Below are 23,064 nucleotides of genomic sequence, written 5' to 3' on the forward strand. Positions count from 1 at the left end.
CACTGAGAGCAGCTTCCTAGCATCTAAAACATAAGCTGATCTGGGTTCTAATGCCCTGATCTGGATTCTAAATTTGGAATCATTCTTCTTAAATGCTCTTCCTTCCTATTATTTACGAAATGGGTTGATCTGCAGAAAAGGGTGTTCATATTCCCTCAACTAGGAGAATCAACTAGCCCATTAATCAGCAAGTATCTTTTCCCTGGGACTTACTATGTGCCCCAGGGTGGACTGGAGCTAGTACTGCAATCTGTGAAAAAGTTGTTATAACCTTGTTAAAATTTGGTTGATTCCACAGAGTTCCATCTCCTAAGAGCCTTTGAAATCCTTTTGCAACTACTTCCTGCACAGCCAGCACTCACTTACCCAGAAAGTACAGTTACTGTCATGATTAAGCCAGTGGAGAGGGTGGGAGCAGGAGAGTGGAAATGAGGGTAAAGAGAGAGATCTTGTGCTGAGAGCCTGGCAGACTTGGTTACCTAATGCAATGAATTCAGATTCCCCCCACTCTCCAGGCTGCACGAGCTTCTGTGCCACGTAGAAGGTCACGTAATTGTGATTTGAAAAAGACAGACCTGGAACCCATACACAATTTTAAAGTTATGCATGGAGTCAAAGGGAGAGAAGGGAGGCAAGGGGAATAAAGACATCCTTAACAACTAGTGTGTTAAGTGAGTGTGTTTTCTTCCTCTCCTTATCCTGAAGCTAGAGCTTCTACCAGGCAGGAAAAACAGGTTGTTCTTTGGGGCATTGGTCCTGCTGGTGCAGTCTAACAAAGGGTGCTTACTAATTGATGTGCATTTCTCTCTTTCTGCCCCAGGACAGCTTTCCTGCCCGCTTTGGAGGAGTCCACTTTGTCAACCAGCCCTGGTACATTCATGCCCTCTACACACTCATCAAGCCATTTCTTAAAGACAAGACCAGGAAACGGGTAATGAAAACAAATACATGATGTAAATTTTAAACAGGGAATTCCTGGGACAATTATGGTTCTTCTGTTTTCTCTCTCCCCTCCTCCCTCCTTCCCCCGGATTTTTTTTCTCTCTCTGTCTTTCACTGTGGTTTTTCTACAGCCCCTAAGCATTTGAACCTCAGCTGGAGTTTGCAAATGGTCTGGGTTTAATTAATAATTCAGTAGAACTGGGCTATTTTCGGAGTCCCAGTGACAAACCAAAAGAAACTTTGAAGGCATGCAAATATCAGATGCCCGTTTTACTGTAAATTCTTATGGGAGCTAAGAATTATGGGTCTAGCAGCTTTCCTATTCATAAAATATTTTAGTAGCTAGCATTTTGTTCTGCAAACGTATTAGTGTTATGAAGAATGATTACAATTTTTCTTCCCTTCCATGACTTTGGGTGATAACTGCTAACTCCATCACCTGTAAAGTTGGAAAAGCATTCTTCTTTGGAAATAACAATGCTCTTATGAGGAAGGCTTTTACAGTCTTAATTATATCAGTTGATAACACTTGGGAAGCCAGCTTTTTCCATCAATCAGAGTTGGGCTTTTTCATGGCATTTTGATGAGCAGAGTAATTGAACATTCCTTAATCACTCTGAATCTCAATTTTCTCATTTATAAATTGGGGAAACTAACACCCACATCACAGAGTTGTTGGGGAAATCTAATGGGACAGCTCATGAAAACATGTATCGTGATAGAGTTGGTACCTCATGAGACTTGGTGACTTTTATTTATCTTTATGATTTAGCTCTCTTTTCTTTTTTCCCCAATGTTATTGGGTATAATTGAAAACTAAAAATTGGATATATTTAAGGTGTTCAATGTGATGTTTTTATATACCTATGTATTGTGAAATGATTACCACAATCAAGCTATTAACACATCTATCACCTCCTATAGTTATGATTTGTGTGTGTGTGTGTGTGTGTGTGTGTGGTGAGAACACTTAAGATCTACTCTCTCAGCCAATTTCAAATAAACAATATAATATTATTACGATTACAGTTTCCATACTGTACATTAGGTCTCTAGAATCTATTCTCATCCTATATAACTGAAACTTTGTCCTCTTTGTCCAACATCTCTCCATTTCCCCCTACTCTCAGCTCCTGGCAACCACCCTTCTAGTCTATACTTCTATGATTTCAACTCATTTAGATTCTACACATAAGTGTGATCATGCAGTATTTGTTTTTCTATGTCTGGCATATTTTTGTTAACATAATGTGCTTTAGGTTCATCCACGTTGTTGAAAATGACAAGATTTCATTCTTCTTTAGGGCTGCATAGTATTCCACTGGGTATATATTCCATTCATCTGTTAATGGACACTTAGGTTGTACCCATATCTTGGCTATTACGAATAATGCTACAGTCTTATCTTTGAGACTTTCCGATTTCAGCTACCTCCTGGGTCAGGAACACCATTCCTCATGGGAACCTGACTAGGGTAATCCTACAGCACCTTCTGACACACAAGGTACCTGACACTGGGGAAGAACTCTGAGTATTCAGGAGTGACTGATAATGTGAGGGATTCCCCGCCATCTCCCACACTTTACTGGGTTTCTAACTCCTGGACCTCAGATGCTTCCAGGTTCTTAGAGAGCATTGCAGTGGCGTAGGGCAGGGGTAATTTCCCTGTTCTTAAACAAGTTTGAAACCAGGAATTAGAACTTACTGGAATAAGGAGGCAGAAAAGTTTTAAAACCCATCTGGGGCTCAGAACAGTGCTAAGAACAGAGAAGTGTTCTAGGACTGTTCTCAACATGGCTTTGGGCTTTCCAGCAACTATTCTTCTCTTCAGGTTGGAACCAGAGAGAATTCCTCCCACGGTGGACACTTGCTGCCATGCCATAGGAGGGCATTTTTGAAGCTTTGGGCACAGGATAGATTTTAACAGGTAGAGGGTCCAGCCTCCTACTTCTGCGTTCCTGCATTCCAGAAGACCCCAAGAAGGGAGGGTCACTTTTAATAGCACTCTTTGTCTTCCAAAAACTGGACATGTTGGGTGGAGGGGTGCAAATGTTTTCTCTAAACACCAGAGCTGATACTTTGCTCCAGCACGTTTCATATATAGCACCCTCTGAAAAGTTTTATAAAAGCCAGAAAAGTGACTTTCTTCAAAAGAAATAATTCTTATTAATATTCGGTCATATTTAATGCAATATCAGCAATTTTAATGTTTTGATATGCTTTCTGAAGTGCTCCAGTAGTCTTCTGAAGAATTAGCACTTCTTGTCCCCTTCATCTTTAAATGATGTCATTACATCATAAGTTAAAATCAATACAATAGAACAAGGTAGCAAGTGTTTATTATTGACATCCTCTGTTTAAGTATTTTAAAAATCACTCACTCACACACACACACACACACACACACACATATATATATATATATATATATATTTTTTTTTTTTCCCAAGATGAAGTCTTGTTCTGTTGCCCAGGCTAGAGTGCAGTGGCGTGATCTCAGCTCACTGCAACCTCCACCTCCTGGGTTCAAGCAATTTTCCTTCCCCAGCCTCCCTAGTAGCTGGGATTACAGGCGTGCGCCACCATGCCCAGCTAAATTTGTATTTTTTGTAGAGACGGGGTTTCACCATGTTGTCCAGGCTGGTCTCGAACTCTTGACCTCAGGTGATCTGCCCGCCTCAGCCTCTCAAAGTGCTGGGATTACAGGCATGAGCCACTGTGCCTGACCCACATTTATATTTCATCATGGTTATGCTGTATGTGTATGTGCATGCATGTGTGTGTACTTGATGATCCTATACTTGGGTGTACCTTATGTGTTACACATAATGCCTTCATGCCTGCTACATGAAGAAGTGTGGGAACTGACATCAGTGCATGGATGCACTTTAAGTCACCTTTCAGAGTCAACTCCTAAATTGCAGTCAATGCTAATTATCTATTCATGGCTCATTCACTTTGTGGATTTATCTGGAAATAATTGTAACTTGGAGATGTGGATTCTCTCCTGGTTGAGGAATCCACAATTTTTATCACTATCTATTGTATGTTCAGAAGATGCAAACTTGTTTGGACTTTAGTCCCCAGTCCAGACAAAAATGGAAATTGCTGCAAAAATATCTCACAATAAATTCTCAGGCTGTGGTTTTTGATTCCATTAAATAAGAATCGATTTTCTTCTACCTTGTGCCCACATGACCCTAGGAGCTAAGAAGCATTTTAAAGGAGTAAGAAAACACCAACTTTTTCTCTAGATACTTTCCCCCTGTGGGAAAAATAAAAATAAAATAAACAGAAGTCAGCAGTCAGCAGATACTGAAGAATTAATTGGAAGGTGGTTGGAAAGAAGCAGAATAGGCAGCTATAACCAGGATGAGTTAGGAAGAAGCTGCAACTTTGTCTAGGCCGGGGAACGGGGGAAGGATCTGGAGGACTGGGTGAGAGCACACAGATGGGAGAACAGAGCAGTCTGGAGATCCAGCAATAGCTGGGGTTTCAGGTGGTCTGCACCATCACTCCTTTTACCAACAGGGATAATTAGGAGATGACTAGATGTATAAATTTGGCCCACGGCCAAGTAACACTCAATCTGTTCATAAACTTCATTTTTAATGACTATTAATTCAGCCTCTTTTCTAAGCAATACATTAATATTTTATGAAGACTAAGCTGCAGTCACAAAATCAATGTCTCTTTAAGCACCCTGATCACCAGCAGCGCATCCAATTTGTCATTGCTAAATTGTGTATTAGATGAAATCCTTGGTTGTATGTTTTGGATTTTGTATTGCTAATTACTTTTTTTTTCTTTACAGATTTTCCTGCATGGAAACAATTTAAACAGCCTTCACCAGCTAATACACCCTGAATTTTTGCCCTCTGAGTTTGGAGGAACTCTTCCTCCTTATGATATGGGAACTTGGGCCCGGACGTTACTCGGTCCTGACTACAGCGATGAAAATGACTATACTCACACATCCTATAATGCAATGCACGTGAAGCATACATCCTCAAATCTGGAGAGAGAATGCTCACCCAAGCTGATGAAAAGGTAAGGCCTGGGTTATCAGAGTCCCCCGAGTCAGAGGTCAATGGAATTTTTTATTTGGACCTATTGTGAATTATTAATTAAAGACCTTTGTGGGCACAGAACTTGAATAAAATAAATTGCAATGCATTCTCAGCTGATTTCACTAAAATTGAAAACAAATGGGGCTTGGCTGGTTCAGAAATACAGTTGTCCCAATTGTATCAAAGGAATAGTTAAAGGCTAGGACCTCACTCATGCCACAATTATAGCCCTGGTCTTTAGGGAGTTTGTTAATACACACAGAATAAAATGTTGGACCTTTGAGATACGCTAGATGGAAAACAAACTGCTAGAAAGTGTTCCTATCATTCATTTATTTGGAACCATTTATTGAGCATTTACTTGGCTGCAGCACCAATTAGGGACCGGGAGCACAAATGAGAATAAGATGTCAAAAGAACAGAGAAGTATACCTCAGGGAATCTTCCAAGTAAGACTTTTGCAGCGTATTTATAAAGCAGGTGACATTCAGTCTGAGCTCTGGAGACCAGCAACCCAGGCTTGGGAAATGGCATATAGCAATCCAGCCGAGGGGACAGACTGAGGCATATAGGCATTAGAATGATGGAATAATCTGGTGCAGTATAAAGGAGTGCAAGAGTGGGAGATGGGATTGGACATGAAATAAAACTCCAAAAACAGTTGGATCCAGGTGGTGAAGACCATTGCATACTATAGTCAATGGAGTCCCATGAAAGAGAGATTTAAAAAAAAAATGATAAGTGAGTATTTTCTCATTATAAAAATTAAAACCTGATTTTTAAAAGAATTTATTTTATTTTTCCATAAGTTATTGGGGTACAGGTGGTATTTAGTTACATGGGTGAGTTCTTTAATTGTGATTTGTGAGATCCTCGTGCACCCATCACCCGAGCAGTATACACTGCACCATATATGTTGTCTTTTATCCCTCACCCTCCTCCTACTCTTCCCCTCAGTCCCCAAAGTCCATTGCATTATTCTCATACCTTTGCATCCTCATAGCTTAGCTCACATGTTGGTGAGAACATACAATGTAAAACCTGACTTTTAAGACAAAATCCCCTTCAGCCACTATTTTCAATCTCAGTCTCAATTCCATTCCCTCCCAAACGGTAACCACTATAGAGCGGGGCCCTTGTAATTCTGCTTTCCTTACATCACATGCGTCTATACACATCCATAAAAAACATCTAACATTGTGTGATTTCTAGGGCTGCTGTAATAAAGTACTACAGACTGGGTGGTTTAAACAACAGAAATTTATTTTTTTACAGTTCTGGAGGTTGAAAGGGCAAGATCAAGGTGTTGGCAAGGCTGGTTTCTCCTGAGGCCTCTCTCCTTGGCTTGCACATGGCTGCCTTCTCCATGTGTCCTTACATGGTTTTCCTTCTGTGTGTGTCTGCCTCTGTCCTAACCTCCTTTTCTTAGAAGGACACCAGTCATATTGAATTATGGCCAACCCATAGAACCTCATTTTGCCTTAATTGCTTCTTTAAAAGTCCTATGTCCAAATACAATCATATTCTGAGGTACTTCAACATATGAAATTGGAGATGAGGGAGACTTCAGCCCATAGCATATTGTTATGTAATGCTTTTCCATGTCAGTATATTTAGACATATGAAGAGACTTGAAAATATTTGTGGAAAAATAAAATTAAAAGATAAAAATTCAAAATATAAACTTATATGGCTCAAGGACATCAGTTCATGTATGTATGTATATATATTAAGTATATATACAAACACCTTATTTTTTAGCCTAAGTTCCATCAAGTTCAAGACACTTTTGTGAGTAACAATACCAACCATTTAGTTTATCCCTAAAAAACTGGGGGTCCTAGGAACTTAGCCATGTCGAAGTGGTCTTTTTCACATTAGATGAACAAAAATGGATGCCCTTGAAATATTATTAAGATTAGAAAACAAAAAGAAGTCAGAAGGAGCCAAATCAGGACTGAAAGGTAGTTGCCTAATAATTTCCTATTGAAATTCTCATAAACTTGCCCAGGTTTGATGAGAGAAATGAGCAGGAACATTGTCATGGTGCAGAAGGACTCTCTGGGAAAGATTTCCCAGGAATTTTTCAGCTAAAGCTTTGGCTAACTTTCTCAAAACACTCTCATGATAAACAGATATTGTTGTTCTTTGGCCCTTCAGAAAGTCAACAACCAAAATGCTTGGACCAGCCCAAAAAACTGTTGCCAAGACTTTTGCTCTTGACTGGCCCACTTTTACTTTGATGAGAGCACTGCCACCTCTTGGTAACCATTGCTTTGCTTGTGCTTTGTCTTTAGGATTGCACTGGTAAAACCGTTTTTCATCTCCTATTACAGTTCTTCAAAGAAATGCTTCAGAATCTTGATCCCACATGTTTAAAATTTCCATTGAAAGCTCTGCTCTTGTCTGTTCCTGATTTGAGCACAATGGTTTTGGCACTCAAGTGGAAAGTTTGTTCAACTTTAATTTTGCAATCAGAATTGTGTGCTGAGTTGTTTGTGGTATTGGCTACTGTTTGTGCTGTTAGTGGTTGGTCCTTTTCAATTAGGGCATGAACAAGATAAAGTTTTTCCTGGCAAATTAATGTAAAATTGACATGAATTGATGTCTGCAACTGAGGGCTTCACCATCAACTTCATCTTGTCTCTTCCTAAAATGAGTTATTGCAAACTGCTCATTTCTTTGGGATATTGTCCCCATTAGCTTTTTGTAAAGCATCAGTGATTTCACAATGTTTTTACCCAACCTTCACCATAAATTTGATGTTTGTTCTTGCTTTAATTTTAGCAGAACTCATGTTTCTCTGATAGAGGTGCTTGTCAAACCCGAAGTCTCTGATGTCCTATCTTCTTAGTGCTTCAAACTAGATTCTGTTCAGGCATGTTATAACAAGTTAGCACAAGTTTATTTTCATACAAAAATTTTTTGAACTCCATGAATAATTTTGCTATAATATGCATTTTCCATGAACTTTGTGAAGACCCCTCATAGGCCATGTGTTTAATCTATTTTAGAACATGGATATACCACAGTTTAGCCATCTCCTCATTGTTTTGCATTTGGGTTTTTGTGGTTTTTCCTCTTCTAAATAAGGTTTAATAAATGTCTTTGGTATACCTCCTTCATTTTCCTAGGAAGGTTCCTCCGAGTAGATTCAGAACCCTGTAGTTGGTAGGTATGTGCCTTTAAAGTTTTAGTTCACATTGTTTAAAAGCCCTCCAAATGATACCAACTGATACTTCCAGCTATGTATGAGAACCTTCTTCCCCATACCCTGGAAAAATACTTGATATGATCAGACTTTAATTTTAATGATAATCCTGTGATGGGAAACACTATGTCATTTTGTTTTCATCTTTATTTCTTCAATATACATAGTTTAGCAGAGACATGACATAATAATATCTGGGTTTTATAAGTATCATGGGATTAGCAAGGAAATGGTTTGTGCATCAGAGACTAAAAGCCACTAGAAGGCTGATGCAGAGACTTAGTTGGGAAGATGAGAGCCAGAACTAATGCCAAATCAGAGGAAAGCTGGCTCTATTCTATAGATGTTTGACCGTGGAAAAGGAGGAGTAACATTCATGAGGGTTGGGCTCAACTTCTTTCAAAGTCCTGTTAATGTGGATATTTTGACCTCCTCCTGTGAATCTTGAATGTCCTAGAATGGCATCCAGAATGGTGAATCCTTTCCAGGAAGTTTTCAGTTTACTTTGTCCAGATCCATCAGACAAATCACTATCTATGGCAGCTATAGTCTGATGAAATGTATTTATTTATTTATTATTGAGACTGGAGTGTTGCTCTATCACCCAGGCTGGAGCGCAATGGCATGATCTCAGCTCAGTGCGACCTCTGCCTCCCACGTTCAAAGAATTCTCATGCCTCAGCCTCCTGAACTGAAATGTATTTCTTAAGTAATAAGATGTGAAAGTCAAATTACTCCTTGATCCATGGACTGCAGAATGGATGTTGTGTTGGGCATGGAAACAACCTTCATCTCCTTGTACATTTCCACCAGAGCTCTTGGGTAACCAGGAGCACTGTCAATAAGTGGTAATATTTTGAAAGAGATCTTTTTTTCTGAGCAGTAAGTCTCATCAGTAGACTTCAAATACTCTCTAAACCATGCTATAAACAGATATACTGTCATTCAAGCTTCATTGTTCTATTTATAATGCACAGGCAGAGTAGATTAATAATTCTTAAGGGCCCTAGGATGCTTAGAGTGGTAAATGAGCATTGGTTTCAACCTAAAGTCACCAGCTGCATTAGCCCCTAACAAGAGAGTCAGTCCGGACTTTGAGACTTTGAATCCAGGCTTTGACTCTCCTTTCTAGCCATGGAAGTCCTAGATGGAAGAAGTCTATTCTTCTAATAGAAGGTTGTTTTGTCATTGAAAATCTGTTGTTTAGTGTAGCCACCTTCATCAATGATCTTTCATAGATCTTCTGGATAGCTTGCTTCAGCTTCTATATCATCACTTGCTGCTTTACTTTGCACTTTTATGTTGTGGGGAAAATTTCTTTCCTTAAGCCTCATGAACCAACCTCTGCTAGCTTCCAATTTTTCTTCTATGGCTTCCTCACCTCTCTCAACCTTCATGAAGTTGAAAAGAGTTAGGATCTTGCTCTGAATTAGGCTTTGGCTTAAGGAAATGTTGCGGCTGGTTTGATCATCTATTCAGACTACTAAAACTTTCTCCATATCAGCAATAAGGTTTTGACATTTGTGTGTTCACTGAAGTAGCACTTTTAATGCACCTTTGCATTCACAACTTGGTTAACTGTTTCATGCAGGAGGCCTAGCTTTCAGACTTTCTGAGCTTTCAGTGTGCCTTCCTCCCCAAGCTTAATCATGTCTAGCTTTTGGTTTAAAATGAGACATGCAACTCTTCCCTTCACTCAAACACTTAGAAGCCGTTGTAAGGTTATTAATTAACCTAGTTGCAATACTGTTTTGTCTCAAGGAATAGAGAGGCCCAAGGAGAAGGAAAGAGATGAGAGAACATTTGATCTGTGAAGCAGTCGGAACACACACACCATTTATCAATTAAGTGTATTGTCTTATATGAGCACGTTTCATGGTACCCCCAAAACAATTACAATAGTAACATCACAGACTTTTTTTTTATTTATCACAGATCACCATAGCAGATATAATAATAATAATAAAGTTTGGGCTGGGTGCAGTGGCTCAAGCCTGTAATCCTACCACTTTGGGAGACTGAGGCAGGTGAATTGTCTGAGCTCAGGAGTTCAAAATCATCCTGGGCAACATGGTGAAACCCCGTCTCTACTAAAAAAAAAAAAAAATTAGCCAGGTGTTGTGGTGGGTGCCTGTAGTCCTAGCTACTCAGGAGGCTGAGGTAGAATTGCTTGAACCTGGGAGGTGGAGGTTGTAGCCATGAGTCAAGATCGCGCCACTGACTGCACCCCAGCCTAGGCAACAAGCGAGACTCCGTCTCTGGAAAAAAAAAAGAAAAGAAAGGAAAAAAAAGTTTGAAATATTGTGAGAATTACCAAAATGTAATACAGAGACACAAAGTGAGTGCATGCTGTTGGAAAAATGGTGGCAATAGACTTGCTGAATGCAGCATTACCACAAGCCTTCACAGTGTACAAAGTACAATATCTGCAAAGGGCAATAAAGTGAAGCACAGTAAAACAAAGCATGTCTATATGAGAATGAATTAATGTTGAATGAATAGTATTATCTCTAAAACCCATCCTTGGTACACTTGTCTAATTGCTTCAAAACCGATTAGTTGGCTCCCAGATAGAAAGAGCCAATTCCTCCCCCTGCCCCTTTCTTTAACAAGGCTCTCATGGATCCTGCTTATAGAGTCTTACATCCTGGTAGGAAAGAGAAAATGTGCCCCAAATAACTATATTGTAGAATGTGAGAGGCACTGCAAAGGAGGAGTAAGAGGCTGCTACAGTGTTCTAAGGAAGCATCACTAATTTTGTCCGGGAAGACTCTCAGAGAAGCCTCCATGTGGAAGGTCTGGCTCACCCGGGGTTTGGAGGAGTATTGCATTTCAGTACATATGGAGCCAAAATTCAAGACTAGCTAGCAGGAGAAGCTAGCAAGTGTGCACACATTTCATTTCCCCCCACCATGGCCACAAGGATGTCCTGCCCACTGCTGCTGCCCTTTGTGATGACTTCCTTGAATGTTTGCCTGGAGATTTCAGGCAGTGGCAGGATGGGCAGAGACTGGAGAGGAGGGATCAACCCTGCTGTTGGCATATATCTTCTGTCAAGCAACTCACTGATGAGGAACAGAGCAGCCAGTATTCATTGTGTCTTTTTGACCCCTCAGAACCCACACGGATGTGGGCAAATTGGGAACAGAATTGGAAGAAACCTTACAGGTCATCTCTTCCAGTCTCTCACCTGATAGAGAGGTCTGTTCTCCAGCACAGACTGTCAGCTGGCCTCAGCTTGCACCGTTCAGAGACAGGCAGGCAGCTTTCTGGGCAGCGTGTTCCCTGTGGTGTTGTGTTGTTAGAAAACACCTCCTTATTCTGAATGAGATGACATAGGTATGCCCTCTGAACAGCACTGTAATCTCCAGTAGGTTCACATCATCTATTTTCGTAACCCCGTTACCGGCCCCCCGTAGTTCCCAACATGCTTCATGTCCATTTGGAGTCAGGTGGGCTTTGTGCACTAGCCTTGGGACCCAATCACTTTTTGTAATGTGGCTTTTGGGCACAGATGGCCACTGTGTTCCAAAGCACTCTCGACCCATGCTTTCCGGTATCCATGTAGGGTAAAAGCCAAGACTCCCAGAACTCTCAGTGAATGAGTGGTTCTAATGAGCTCTTGTTTTTTTTCTTTGGATATTGTAGCTCAACCCTTAAGTAGAAAAAACAAAATAATGATTGGTTTAGCTGAAAATTCCTCCTAAATGAATTATTTCAATATTGTTCTGCTATTTAATACAATAATGCCATGGTGGGTTTTGAGGTGTGTGGCATTCTCTGCTCTGGTACTAAATGACCCTGAGTTTTATATTTTTAACTTTTTATTCCTGTTTTTTCTTGTTGTTGTTGTTGTTTGAGAAAGAGTCTCGCTCTGTTGCCAGGCTGGAGTGCAGTGGTAAGATCTTGGCTCACTGCAACCTCTGACTCCCAGGTTCAACTGATTCTCCTGCCTCAGCCTCCCAAGTAGCTGAGACTACAGGCGTGCACCACCAAGCCCCGCTATTTTTTTTCGTATTTTTAGTAGAGACAGGGTTTCACCATGTTGGCCAGGATGGTCTCGATCTCTTGACCCTCGTGATCCACCCTCCACAGCCTCCCAAAGTGCTGGGATTACAGGCAGGAGGCACTATGCCTGACTGTATTCCTGTTTCTTATTTTATTTTTCAGAAGTCCACTTCTTTGCTCCCACATCATCAGCTGTTTTCTGTTCCTAGGAGTATATGTGTGGAGCATTTTCTCCTAATTTACTCCTTGAATATGTTTCAGGCTTGGATAATAGGTAACCCAACATTAAAACTGTCCAACAAAGATTAGTAAATAAGCTTTGTATTAGTTATGATTATTTTCACTGCAAGAAAGAAGAAAACCCAAATGAACTGCTTTAAACAATGAGGAAAATGCGTTATTTCACAAGAGACATTTTTAAGGCAGGTGGCTGCAGGAGTGTTATTCTAGGGGCTCAGTAGTGGCCACAAGAACCAGGTTCTCTCTACTGTGTCCAGCACAACTGGAGACTTCTCAGGCAGCGGCTGATTTCTGACTCTCACAGGTCAACCAGTCACAGGAGATCACAATGCCTAAATGAAAGGAGCTTTTGTTGGAGAGAAAGGAAGAAAGAATGGCTTAGAGTTGGAAACCAACAATCCTGCTACACACAGGCTTATTCAGGGGTACAGTCCAGAAATTTCTGCCAGGAAATTTCTGCATGATTTTTTTAGTCAGCATGTAGAGTTTGTGACCTTTAATTGTTAGGCCATATTAAGCCATTACTTTCTGGTTCTTGCCTTTATTGCTGTTAAAGTAATTAAAATGGCTATAGATATTATTATTATTTTATTTATTTTTTTTTTGAGACAGAGTTTTGCTCTTGTTGCCCAGGCTGAAGTGCAGTGGCACAATCTCGGCTCACTGCAACCTCCATCTCCCGGGTTCAGGCGATCCTGCTGCCTCAGCCTCCTGAGTAGCTGGGATTACAGCGCCGGCCACCACGCCCAGCTAATTTTTTGTATTTTTAGTAGAGATGGGATTTCACCATGTTGGCCAAGCTGGTCTCGAACTCCTGATCTCAGGTGATCCACCCGCCTTGGCCTCCTAAAGTGCTGGGATTACAGGTGTGAGCCACCGTGCCTGGCCTGTAGATATTATTTAAAAGGCACATGTGCACACACAGAAACACTATCTTGATGTAACTACTGGTGAAGGATGAGCCACTTTGGGAGAGGTCCTCAAATACATGTATCTCTATCTATACACACAGATACACACACACACACACACATACACACACACACACACATATATATATGTAATTTTTAAAAGATTACTGGTGATACACCTCATGTAAATTTTGTCCTGTGATTTTGATTGAGGGTAAGAAACTTGAGTCATTCCCTGGAGTTGAAGCCATCGAAATGCAGATTGATCCAAAGGTAGAGAGTTCTGGGGATAGTGCTCATTAGATGCAACACGCAGAAGGAAAGGTGATGACAGGTGCCCTTGCAGCAGTTTAGAGTCACAGTTGCTCTCAGACGCGTCCTTTCATTTGTTTCATTTATTCTTAGCCGGTCCTGACTGCGGCTATTAACAATGGACTTGATGATCTCAAGGAAACAAAGAGCATCTTTCCTGGTATTTCTTGGCAAAAATAAAAGGGAGGACTCTGAAAAGCCAGGCTTTGTGCTGCCTCTGAACCCATCACCATGACCAGGGAGAGGGTGCATTTGATTTCCAGGAATGAGATGTGTGTTCATTCTGGTGGCCGGGCATGGGTACAAATCCTGGATGAAACAGAATTATTATAGGAGGGACAGTGGTTTCCTAAAGAAGAGGTATGGACCATATCGGAACTGTCCCCACCATACAGGAATGGCTGGTAGTTCCTGCTACGGCCAGCAGGGGGAGAAAGTAGGGATTTTAGGCTGTCCTCTCTTTGAGCTTGAATGGGTTCATCTTGGCTGTACCACAGCAGAAGCCTCTGTTTGCAGGATAAACATTCTCCATAAAAAGTTTATATAAAATACATTTTATTATTATTCTTATTATTAGGAGCTTTTGAAAGTTTAGATCTGCAGGAAGTCCTTAGATGTCATCTTCCACCACTAAGGACCTCTTCCATCTCCCACATGGTATGTGTGCGCAGTGAAAGATGCTGGCTACCAAAAACATTGCATTTGTTAAACAATAACAAATTCAGTGTAATCAGTGCTAATTCACAGAATTATCCTAAGTATTGAATTTTAATAAACACAAACATATTTTAGGTTTAATTTAAATTTTGTTCTCACAGAGGGTAAATGTGAAATTTCTGTAAAGTTTTATGGAATATTAACAACAATGTAAAACAAACCCTTTGCTCATTACTGCTTATGTGAAATGGCTGGGATGAAAGCCCAAGGCCCCTAACTTTGAGTCTGGGGATTTTTCTGTGCTGCTTGCTTTTCCAGAAGCATAGTGTCTTGCACGTAGCAGATGTTCCTTACATAGTTAATATTTTAGTTCAAAAAATATAAATATATGGGGCATAGATGTGTCCTTTTCACAGTGGTACTGATATTTTTAGAGTGCTTTTTTTTTTCTCTCTCTCTCTCTCTCATTATCATAGCTAAGGTACTGAAAAGTTCTACAAGGAAAAAAGCTGCATTGCCAAACCTATCTTGTCCTAGGATTCTTTCTGAGTAGAGAAACTATTAGCATCTCACTGCACACTTGTCTCTCAGAGACTAGAGTATAGAAAATGCTGCTCCAGTGATTAAAATGGAAAGTTAGGAGCAATTTAAGTTCGTGGAAACCTAACTAAGCTGAATCTTGACTGATAATTTTCATCTTCTTTGTTTCCTGGAGACCCCTCCCTGGTGTTCTCAGAATCATCTGCAGTTCAACCTGGGCTCAGTCTGCTATCCCAGCCATATAAGTAAAAGGAATAAAAAAATAAAAAAATAAAAAAATAAAAAAGTAGTTACTATTTCAGCCTCATTCAGCTCATGGACTTACCAAATAAACATTTATATCTCAGCGCTGAAAGAGAAACTCACAGTCTGACGACAGTGAAGCCACGGCTTCTTGGAATTCCAGAAACTACCGGGTCAGGAAAGCACATTTTAGCTTCCCTTTTCTGGCGAGTGAGCTGAATGGAGCCTGATAACTCCACCACACGAGGTGCTGCCCTCTGCCTGTGGCACAGCAGCACCAGCCACCCAGGCCAAACAGTCAGTCTGAGGAAAAGCAGAGGCAGAGTGACCTCGAAGAATCATGCAGAGGTCTTCTAATGGGGACAGAATCCCATGAGAGAGCAATGGCCAGCCTACCCTGGCCATGTCCACTCAACATATATTTACTGAACATTTTCTCTGGGCTGAGATACCAGGCTCCTGTGTTTCATGGAATCAAAAGAACAGTGTCAGCAAAGCACCTCCATGCAAAAAGTGACAATATTACACCATTTGTGCAGATCACAAACATAACATTTTAGTTATTAATTCTGCACTGACTTCTTAAATTGGCACGACATATGCCGTAGAAGACCTACTTCTGATTCTTACGGCCAAATACCTTCATCCTTATGTTCTGTAAATACCCCTCCTAGATCCTGCATGGAAGAAGTGAGCTGTCATAATGACACTGTGAGCCATCTGATTTTGGGGGTGGGTGGCAGGCTGAGAATGCCCGGATTAAATTCAAATTTCTTAGCCAGAAGGAAATTTTAGGCCATGTTTTCCCCCCTTGGCCCCTGCCTGGGTGGTAAAATCAGCTTAACTGTTTTCAGCTGTCAATAGAATTAGCTGTGACCTTGGTGATCTTTGAGAATGTAGTCCTCTTTTTATAGGGTGAATTCGTGCATTTGCTGGATAACTACTAATTTCTGGCAGAGGTAATACATCATCATGAAATACCATCCATATGAAAAGAATAAGGGTGGCAGTGTAGGAACAGGAGGGCCGTTGTCTTCTGAGCAGCCAGGGCAAGGGGTCCATTTTACTGCATGACTCGGGAACAGATGTTCCATATGGCTGTTCTGTTCAACAACACGATATAATGCATCATTTGTTAATGAATGATCCACAGTCTCCACTGTCCCTTAAATTGTCTTTGTCTGATGTCCAACTTAAATGTGATTGAACTTAGTTTTGGGGTCTCACTGCTACTCAAGCAGCTAATGCCTGAGATGTGTCATCACTTCTAGAAGCAAATACTTCTCAGGTAAGCCATAAATTCCCAGTGTTTTATGCTGGTTATTGGATACTGGAGTGTTTCACAGATGCCAATAGGAATTTGTAAACATTTCTTAAAGAATGAAGAAAAAAAGCTGCATAGCCTCATTATTACTTGTACATCTGGTCGAGATGGATGTCCTGCTTACATGCAGCTTTCTTTTCTGTGGCATAAATGAAAGGACCATCTCCTTACAAGCACATCCTATGTAGCTGTGTAACATTGGAGTGAAAGAAAATCTATACAATGAATTTAGTCAATAAGAGAATGAATGGGAATAGTTAAAATGTTGTGTACAGGGGCATATTTTCTCTTCTTAAAGAATGACATGAAAAATTATTAGATAAAGAGTTGTAAGCTACTGACTAGCAAAAGAAATAGAGTTGAAATAGAGGGAAATGAATGGACGTGAGTGAACTTCCTGGTGTAATTTCAAAAACGAACTGTTTGATTGCTCACTGTGTTATGTTCTGAAAAACATGCCTGTTTGCTGAAGCACCACGCTCAGATGTGGTTACTTGGAAAGGGAGATATAGCCGAGGCAAGAATGACAAGGAATATTTATTTCTTGTGACATATTGCTGTTGGTAAACAAACATTCTGCCCAATTCCAATTAAGCTGATGCCGTTTGTGCCTAACATCTAGCCAGCAATGAATCTCTCTTAGGAGCCGTAATGATCATATGAATGAAAACAAATATTTGACATAATATATGGTAGAAATCTCCGTGCAATATTTTCTTAAAAACACTGTGCAGCTTGCATACTGTGGTTGAGTTTCTTTTTAGTTTAGGCAAACTTTGTTGTAGATATCAGCTGAGCTTAAGATGTTCAAATGGTGGTATTAGAGTTTTATGTCAAACCCATAAATGAGCATTGTGGAGCTTCAAGCACTTCATTGGAAACTCCTTCACAGCTGCACTTAGAACACATCTCTCAGGGTTCCTGTCGTCATGGTGATCAGCACCAGCAAGCACCCTCACTGTGCTCTGCGGTTGTTCCTGATAGGCCCCCAGGGCTGCACGTACACAGCCCAGCATCCTGATCTCGCAGGCTTGTTTCAGCCTTGTGACTTTGAGGCCATGATTACACTGGTCTTTTCCTCTCTATGTGTCTTCATTTTCCTGTCTGGTCATTTTCTTACACTGGTTATTTTATTTATGATACCTTGGGCAGGTCATGTAACCTTGCTGAGTCTCAGCTTCCTTGACTACAGAGTGGATGTAACATGTGCAAGATCTCCGGGCTTGCTGTTAGGGTCAGAAGGCAGCAGAGTGAGAGGGTCAACTGCAGAGCGCCACAGAAAAACAGCATGATGGCTATTACCTTTCTTTCCTTCCCAGCGTTGTGTAGAGGGCTTGCCATTTTGTCATGGTTTTGATTTCTTTCCAAATAAAAGTTTTCTCACTAAAAATGAAAAATCCTAACTCCCTAGCAGAGAAGCAGACAATGATTACGCATGGTGACTTGAAAGGAGGGGCCTTGAGTTCCTGGTTGAAAGTCCGACTTACACTGCCTCTTTCCCTCTTCTTTGCCTTAGTATTTGCATAGGGTCAATACAAGGCTTTTGTACCCTTGGAGCCCTGCACCCAGAGCATGGTCAGGCACCGTGGGAGCAGGCCACAGAAAGCAAAACCAAGAAGAGGGAGGAATTAGCAACACAGCACCCCCGCCTCCCTTCCTCCTGGTCTGCCAAGGGGGCTTTACAGTTACAGGAGCCCTCATTCCCTACTTGTCAGTCCCCTCCCAGTCTGAGCCTGCCCCCTGGCTTGGAGGACAATTACATTTTTGTTGGGTCTTTATTCGTGTTGCTCCTTTTTCTCCAGCCCTCAAATCTAAATTGTTATCCCTGTGGTCTTGAGTGTAATTTTTGAAGTCATAATGATGCTTTTCCTCCATCTAACTCCCTCCAAAGCCTTCCCCTGGCCTCCCATGAGCCCCTCCTGGGCACACACAGCCCCCGTCACTCTGGTTTCCATCCACTCCTTCCACATCCCAGGGCTTGTACTCGCTCCAGGACAGCACTACTCCAGCATGCTCTTCCCCTTGCTCATGCCGGCTCCTCATTCATTGGGTGCAGTTTATACCTCCACTCCTCTCAAGGGCTTTTGTCCCCTTCCCCATGCCCCTCTCTTCCCATCAGCTAGTCTCTATCACTGAATTCTGTTTCTGTCTTAATAGGGACCACGATTCTATAATTATGTATTTATTTGTTTACCTGTGTACTAAATCTCCTTTCTGTAGATCGTATGTTTTCCAAGGGTGGGGATGGTGCTGTTTTATTTACCACTGTGCCTCACTTATTCCCTAGTGTATAATAGGTGCTGATGACGTAGTTTCTGGAGAGGGGAGGGAAGGAGAGAAGGTAGAAAAGACATGAGGGGAGGAGAAGGAGGGAAATAAAAAAAGAGAGAGGGAGGAAACAATAAAGGAAAGAGAGAAGAAAGAAAGGAAAAATCATGTAACAGTAAATGCTGTGAGGAACACTCTATTTTGTAGAGTGATGAGGAAGATATCGTCAACCATCCATAAAGGAATAAGACATGGTCTTTGTAATCAATGTTTCATTAGAGTTTGAAATTGTCTCTAAGGCTATCAATAACCAACTCCTTAGTCTCATTATTTCTCCCAGTTTTTGCATTTCCATTGACAATTAACATTTAAAATACTTTTTGAAAATTTTATTCATTCATTCAATAATCATTGAGTATACATTATACACAAGTAGGATAGAGGGCAGTTAAGATAACAGAATCTGTAATCAGATTTTATGCGTTCAAATTAATAGCTGTGTGACCTGAGTAGCTACCTCTCTGTGACCTACTTTTTCTCTCTACAAAGGAGATAATAATAGATCTACCTTATTATTGTGCTGTGAGGATTAAAGGAAGTCAGTGCAGGTGTTATCCGCTGAAGATAGAGTGGTTAACCCGGCAGACACTGCCCCTGCAGTGTCTCTGAGTCTGTGGTCTATAAAGGGGGACAGACTTTAAACACATTACCTGTACAAACAGCTGTTTCACGGTCACCATAAATGCTTTGAAAAGTTAGAGTGTACCATGAGGGTACAGGTGTGTAAGCAGGATCTTAACCTAGTCTTGGGTGGGATTCTGGAAGCACTTTCCTGAGGAAGTCACACATATGCTGAAAACTGGAATATGAGAAAAGTACACCAAGCAAAAAGGGAGGTGTGGGAGTGGGATTGGGAGCAAACACTCTGCATTTGGAAGAGCCAGTGTCAGGAACTACTGTGTTTTACCAATTAATTATAAGATGCATTTTCCATCACATTAAAAATCCCCGAAATTAGGACATGTCCTACAATTGATGACATCTGAAATTCATGGAATTAAAAAAAAAAAAAAAAGACCAGAAATGTTGGAGAGCAGAAAGCAAGGGGGAAAATGACTGGGGCAATGCACAGGGGCCCACCGTGCAGAGCTTCATAGGGCAGATACCAATATTGGACTTTGTCCTACAAGGAATGGACAGTTTTTTTGCCCATAAGTGCGATGAATAGATATGTTTATTAAAATTTTCACTCTGTTGTAAGAAGAACAAATTGGAGGTGGAAAGAATAGTAAAAGAAGGCTGTATGAGGCTACTGTAATGGTGCATGTAGGAGATCATTGTAGCTTGGAACGGAGTACTGAGCGTGGAGGTGCAGAGAAGAAGATGGACTCAAAAATATTTAGTGAATAGAATAAACAACGCCTGATGATCAAGTGGATATTGGGATGAAGGTAAGATGCTTCAGGAATGACCAGAGGTCTTTTGCATATGTAAAAGATGCGATGCTGCTGGATGGAAAGCAGTCCCTTTTCCCAAGATAAGGAATTCTGGAAGAGGTGCCGAATGGGGAGATGATTGTGAATTCAGTGTTGGGCATGATTAATGAGAGGGCTTGTGTGGTATCTGGCTAGAGTAGTCATGTAGGCTGTTGGATACCTGGTTCTAAAGCTCAGGAGAAACTTCTGGAATGGGCATATAAATCAGGAACTCAAAGGCGTAAAGAAGCAAATGCAAGCCATGGGAATGGAGGAGAACTCTCAGAGAGAGCTTGTAGAAAGAAAAGATGAATGAGTGCCTAGGTTTGAGCTGAGAGGAAGTTCAGTATTTGAATGTCATACAGCACAAGACACCAAGGAACATAGAGAGTGGTAGGAGGTAAACTAGATGTGGTGTTGCAGAAGCCAAAGAAATAGAGTGAAGATTTCAGGAAGAGTGGAGTAATCCACCCTATTTACTGCTTCTGAAAAGCCAAGTAAGGTGAAGATTTAAAGGTATCCATTGGACATAATGACTTGAAAGACATAGGAAGTCTTCACAAGAGCTGTGGTGGAGTCACATGGGTGGTTATGAAGATGCAGCGGGCTCAGAAGTAGGTAGGAGGTAAGCAGAGGGAGAGAGACTATAAGCATTTATTTTGTGAGGTTTGGCTGTGAAGATGGGGAAGATATTTGTATCTGCAGAGGCATGTGAGGATCCAGAAGACTTTTTTGTTGTTTTTCTATTTTCTTCTGTTTTCTGACTTTGTCTTCCTCTTCATCTTCTTCTTTTATTGAAAATGGGAAGTTTTCAATGTTAATAGCAAAGATCCAGTAAAGAGGGAGAATTGGAAGGTGTAGGAGAGGGAACAATTGGTAACACCAAGCAGGTGAGATGGGTTAGGACCCCGAGCCTGAGTGGAGGAAGTTGTTGCTTTTCTAAGAGCAAGAAGTTCTCTTTATAGTAATCAGGCACCTGTGCCTGTGATACCCCAAAGCTGAGAAGTTCTCGCGGGTTCTATTTTCCCAGTGAAGCAGGGCAAGTCTTAAGAGTGAGATTAGACTAGGGTACAGAAGAGTTTTTAGGTGAAATGATACAGATGTGCATGGGCTTGAAATTGCGTTGAGGGAAACATCGAATGGGAATGCTGTTTTAAGGGTTGGTAGGAGGGGTAATAATGAGTTTACAGTGACCTCTGTATTCTTGGGTAGTGTGATCTGTATTTCTCAGCTGCTCTGTAGCTGACATGGGAGAGGAATATTGTTGGAGTCATCCAGAGCTGGGATTTGATTAACGGAGCTCAGTGTATGCCCAAGAGAAAGACTGAAGTGCCTGATCATGCATTCTCCGTTTAGAAGAAAGGAAAGGAAGCTAGGACAGGCTTCACACATAAGGGGACATAGGTGTTGTTGACCTGTGAAGGCTGAGTAAGGAGGTAGACACATTACCAGTTACTGACTAACATGAGCTAACAGAAAATATGCAGCAGTCTATCCCCCTAAGTCCTAGCTCTGCAATTTGGTGTATAAAAAATAAAACAAATGGGGGAGCAATGGCTCCAATGGGGTCAGCGGGAATGGGAACAAGAACACAGACAGGAAGCTCAGCTTCGGAAAGAGGTACCTCAATGGGACAGGTAGCATGTTTGCTTTTTGCTTAGTTTTTTTTCTCATGCCTTGCTCAGAGGCAGGCCAAAAATAAATGTCCAGTACATATTCTATGAATGAAGAATAAATGAAGGAATTAATGAGCAAAAAGGGACAATGCTGGTAGAACTATTCTCACAAGAACTCATTTGGTTAGTCTTTGGTGTTTGATTAAAATCATAGTTCAGACTACTGACCTGGATGTATTACTGTAAAATCTAACTTTTACGTTATTTTGAAATTAACTTTTAATTTGAACCAGCGTAAAACAATGATTCAAACTGAATCCCAATAATCCTTTGTGTACCTTAAACTGTAGATAGAATACATCTTTGTGCTTGAATAAGGAATTGTAGTGTTGAAAATGGAGGAGTTGAGGAGGTCACTGTGGAGCAATAGTAGAAAGGAAACGTTGAATTCTTGCTCCAGGTGAAAGAATGAGAAGGAATAACTGGTCCCGCTACAGGTGCATCATATTGCTAGTGACTCTTCTTGCTGGAGGTGCATCTTCACTAAAGTATCATGACCCTTTTCCCTGCCACCCTCATTCATTTGCACTTACCCTTTCCAAAATTTCCTGTTTGCCTATGTGTTCGTTGTCTCTATCAGCCCCCACCAACTGTGTATGCTGAGGCTTATCTGAATTAGTGCAGTCCTGTGACCCAGCACCTAAACTAATGCCTGGCGCTAATAAGGAATTGAGAAATATTTGTTGATTTGATTAAGATACTATTCCAATTCACTTGGGGTGTTTCCTACCTGTGTGTGAGCTGTTGCTAGCTCTAGAGCAAAGTTTGTAGTTGCTAGAAACTTTTAATGAGCATACAAAGCAGCGAGATCTTGTTAAAATGCAGATTCTGATTTAGTAGGTCTAGGCTGGTTCTAAGAATCTGCATTTCTAACCAGCTCCCAGGCTCTGCCCGTGCTGAGGGCCCAGGGACCACAGTTTGAGTGCCACGGCCCTAGAGTGTAGTCGTTTCCCACATGTCAGATTGCAATACGGATGCTCCCTGGACTTGTTCTGAGGGTTCTTGAAAACTGAGCCTTTCAAGTTTTGAGAATTTAAATAAAAAATAGAGATTTAAAAATACATTTAAACTAGATAAGAATAGATAGGTTATTAGGCCCATTTTATAGATGAAGTGGCTGAGGCACAGAGCAGTTAAATGACTTACCTCAGATCATAGAGCTAGTAGGTGGCAAAATATTTTAAATT

The 23,064-nt window shown here is 41.0% G+C and overlaps 1 protein-coding gene across 1 annotated transcript in view; it reads left to right on the top strand.

Moving 5' to 3' along the window:
- The window catches only part of CLVS1 (clavesin 1), a 215,624-nt gene that overhangs the window by 178,285 nt on the left and 14,275 nt on the right, over window positions 1-23,064 (top strand). Inside the window, exons 4-5 of the mRNA XM_008000741.3 lie at window positions 821-931; window positions 4,757-4,992. Of these exons, the coding sequence (XP_007998932.1) occupies window positions 821-931; window positions 4,757-4,992 (347 nt within the window). The remainder of the gene's footprint in view (window positions 1-820; window positions 932-4,756; window positions 4,993-23,064) is intronic.

The sequence above is a fragment of the Chlorocebus sabaeus genome, chromosome 8, assembly GCF_047675955.1.
Source record: "Chlorocebus sabaeus isolate Y175 chromosome 8, mChlSab1.0.hap1, whole genome shotgun sequence".
In the NCBI taxonomy this organism is placed as follows: Eukaryota; Metazoa; Chordata; class Mammalia; order Primates; family Cercopithecidae; genus Chlorocebus; species Chlorocebus sabaeus.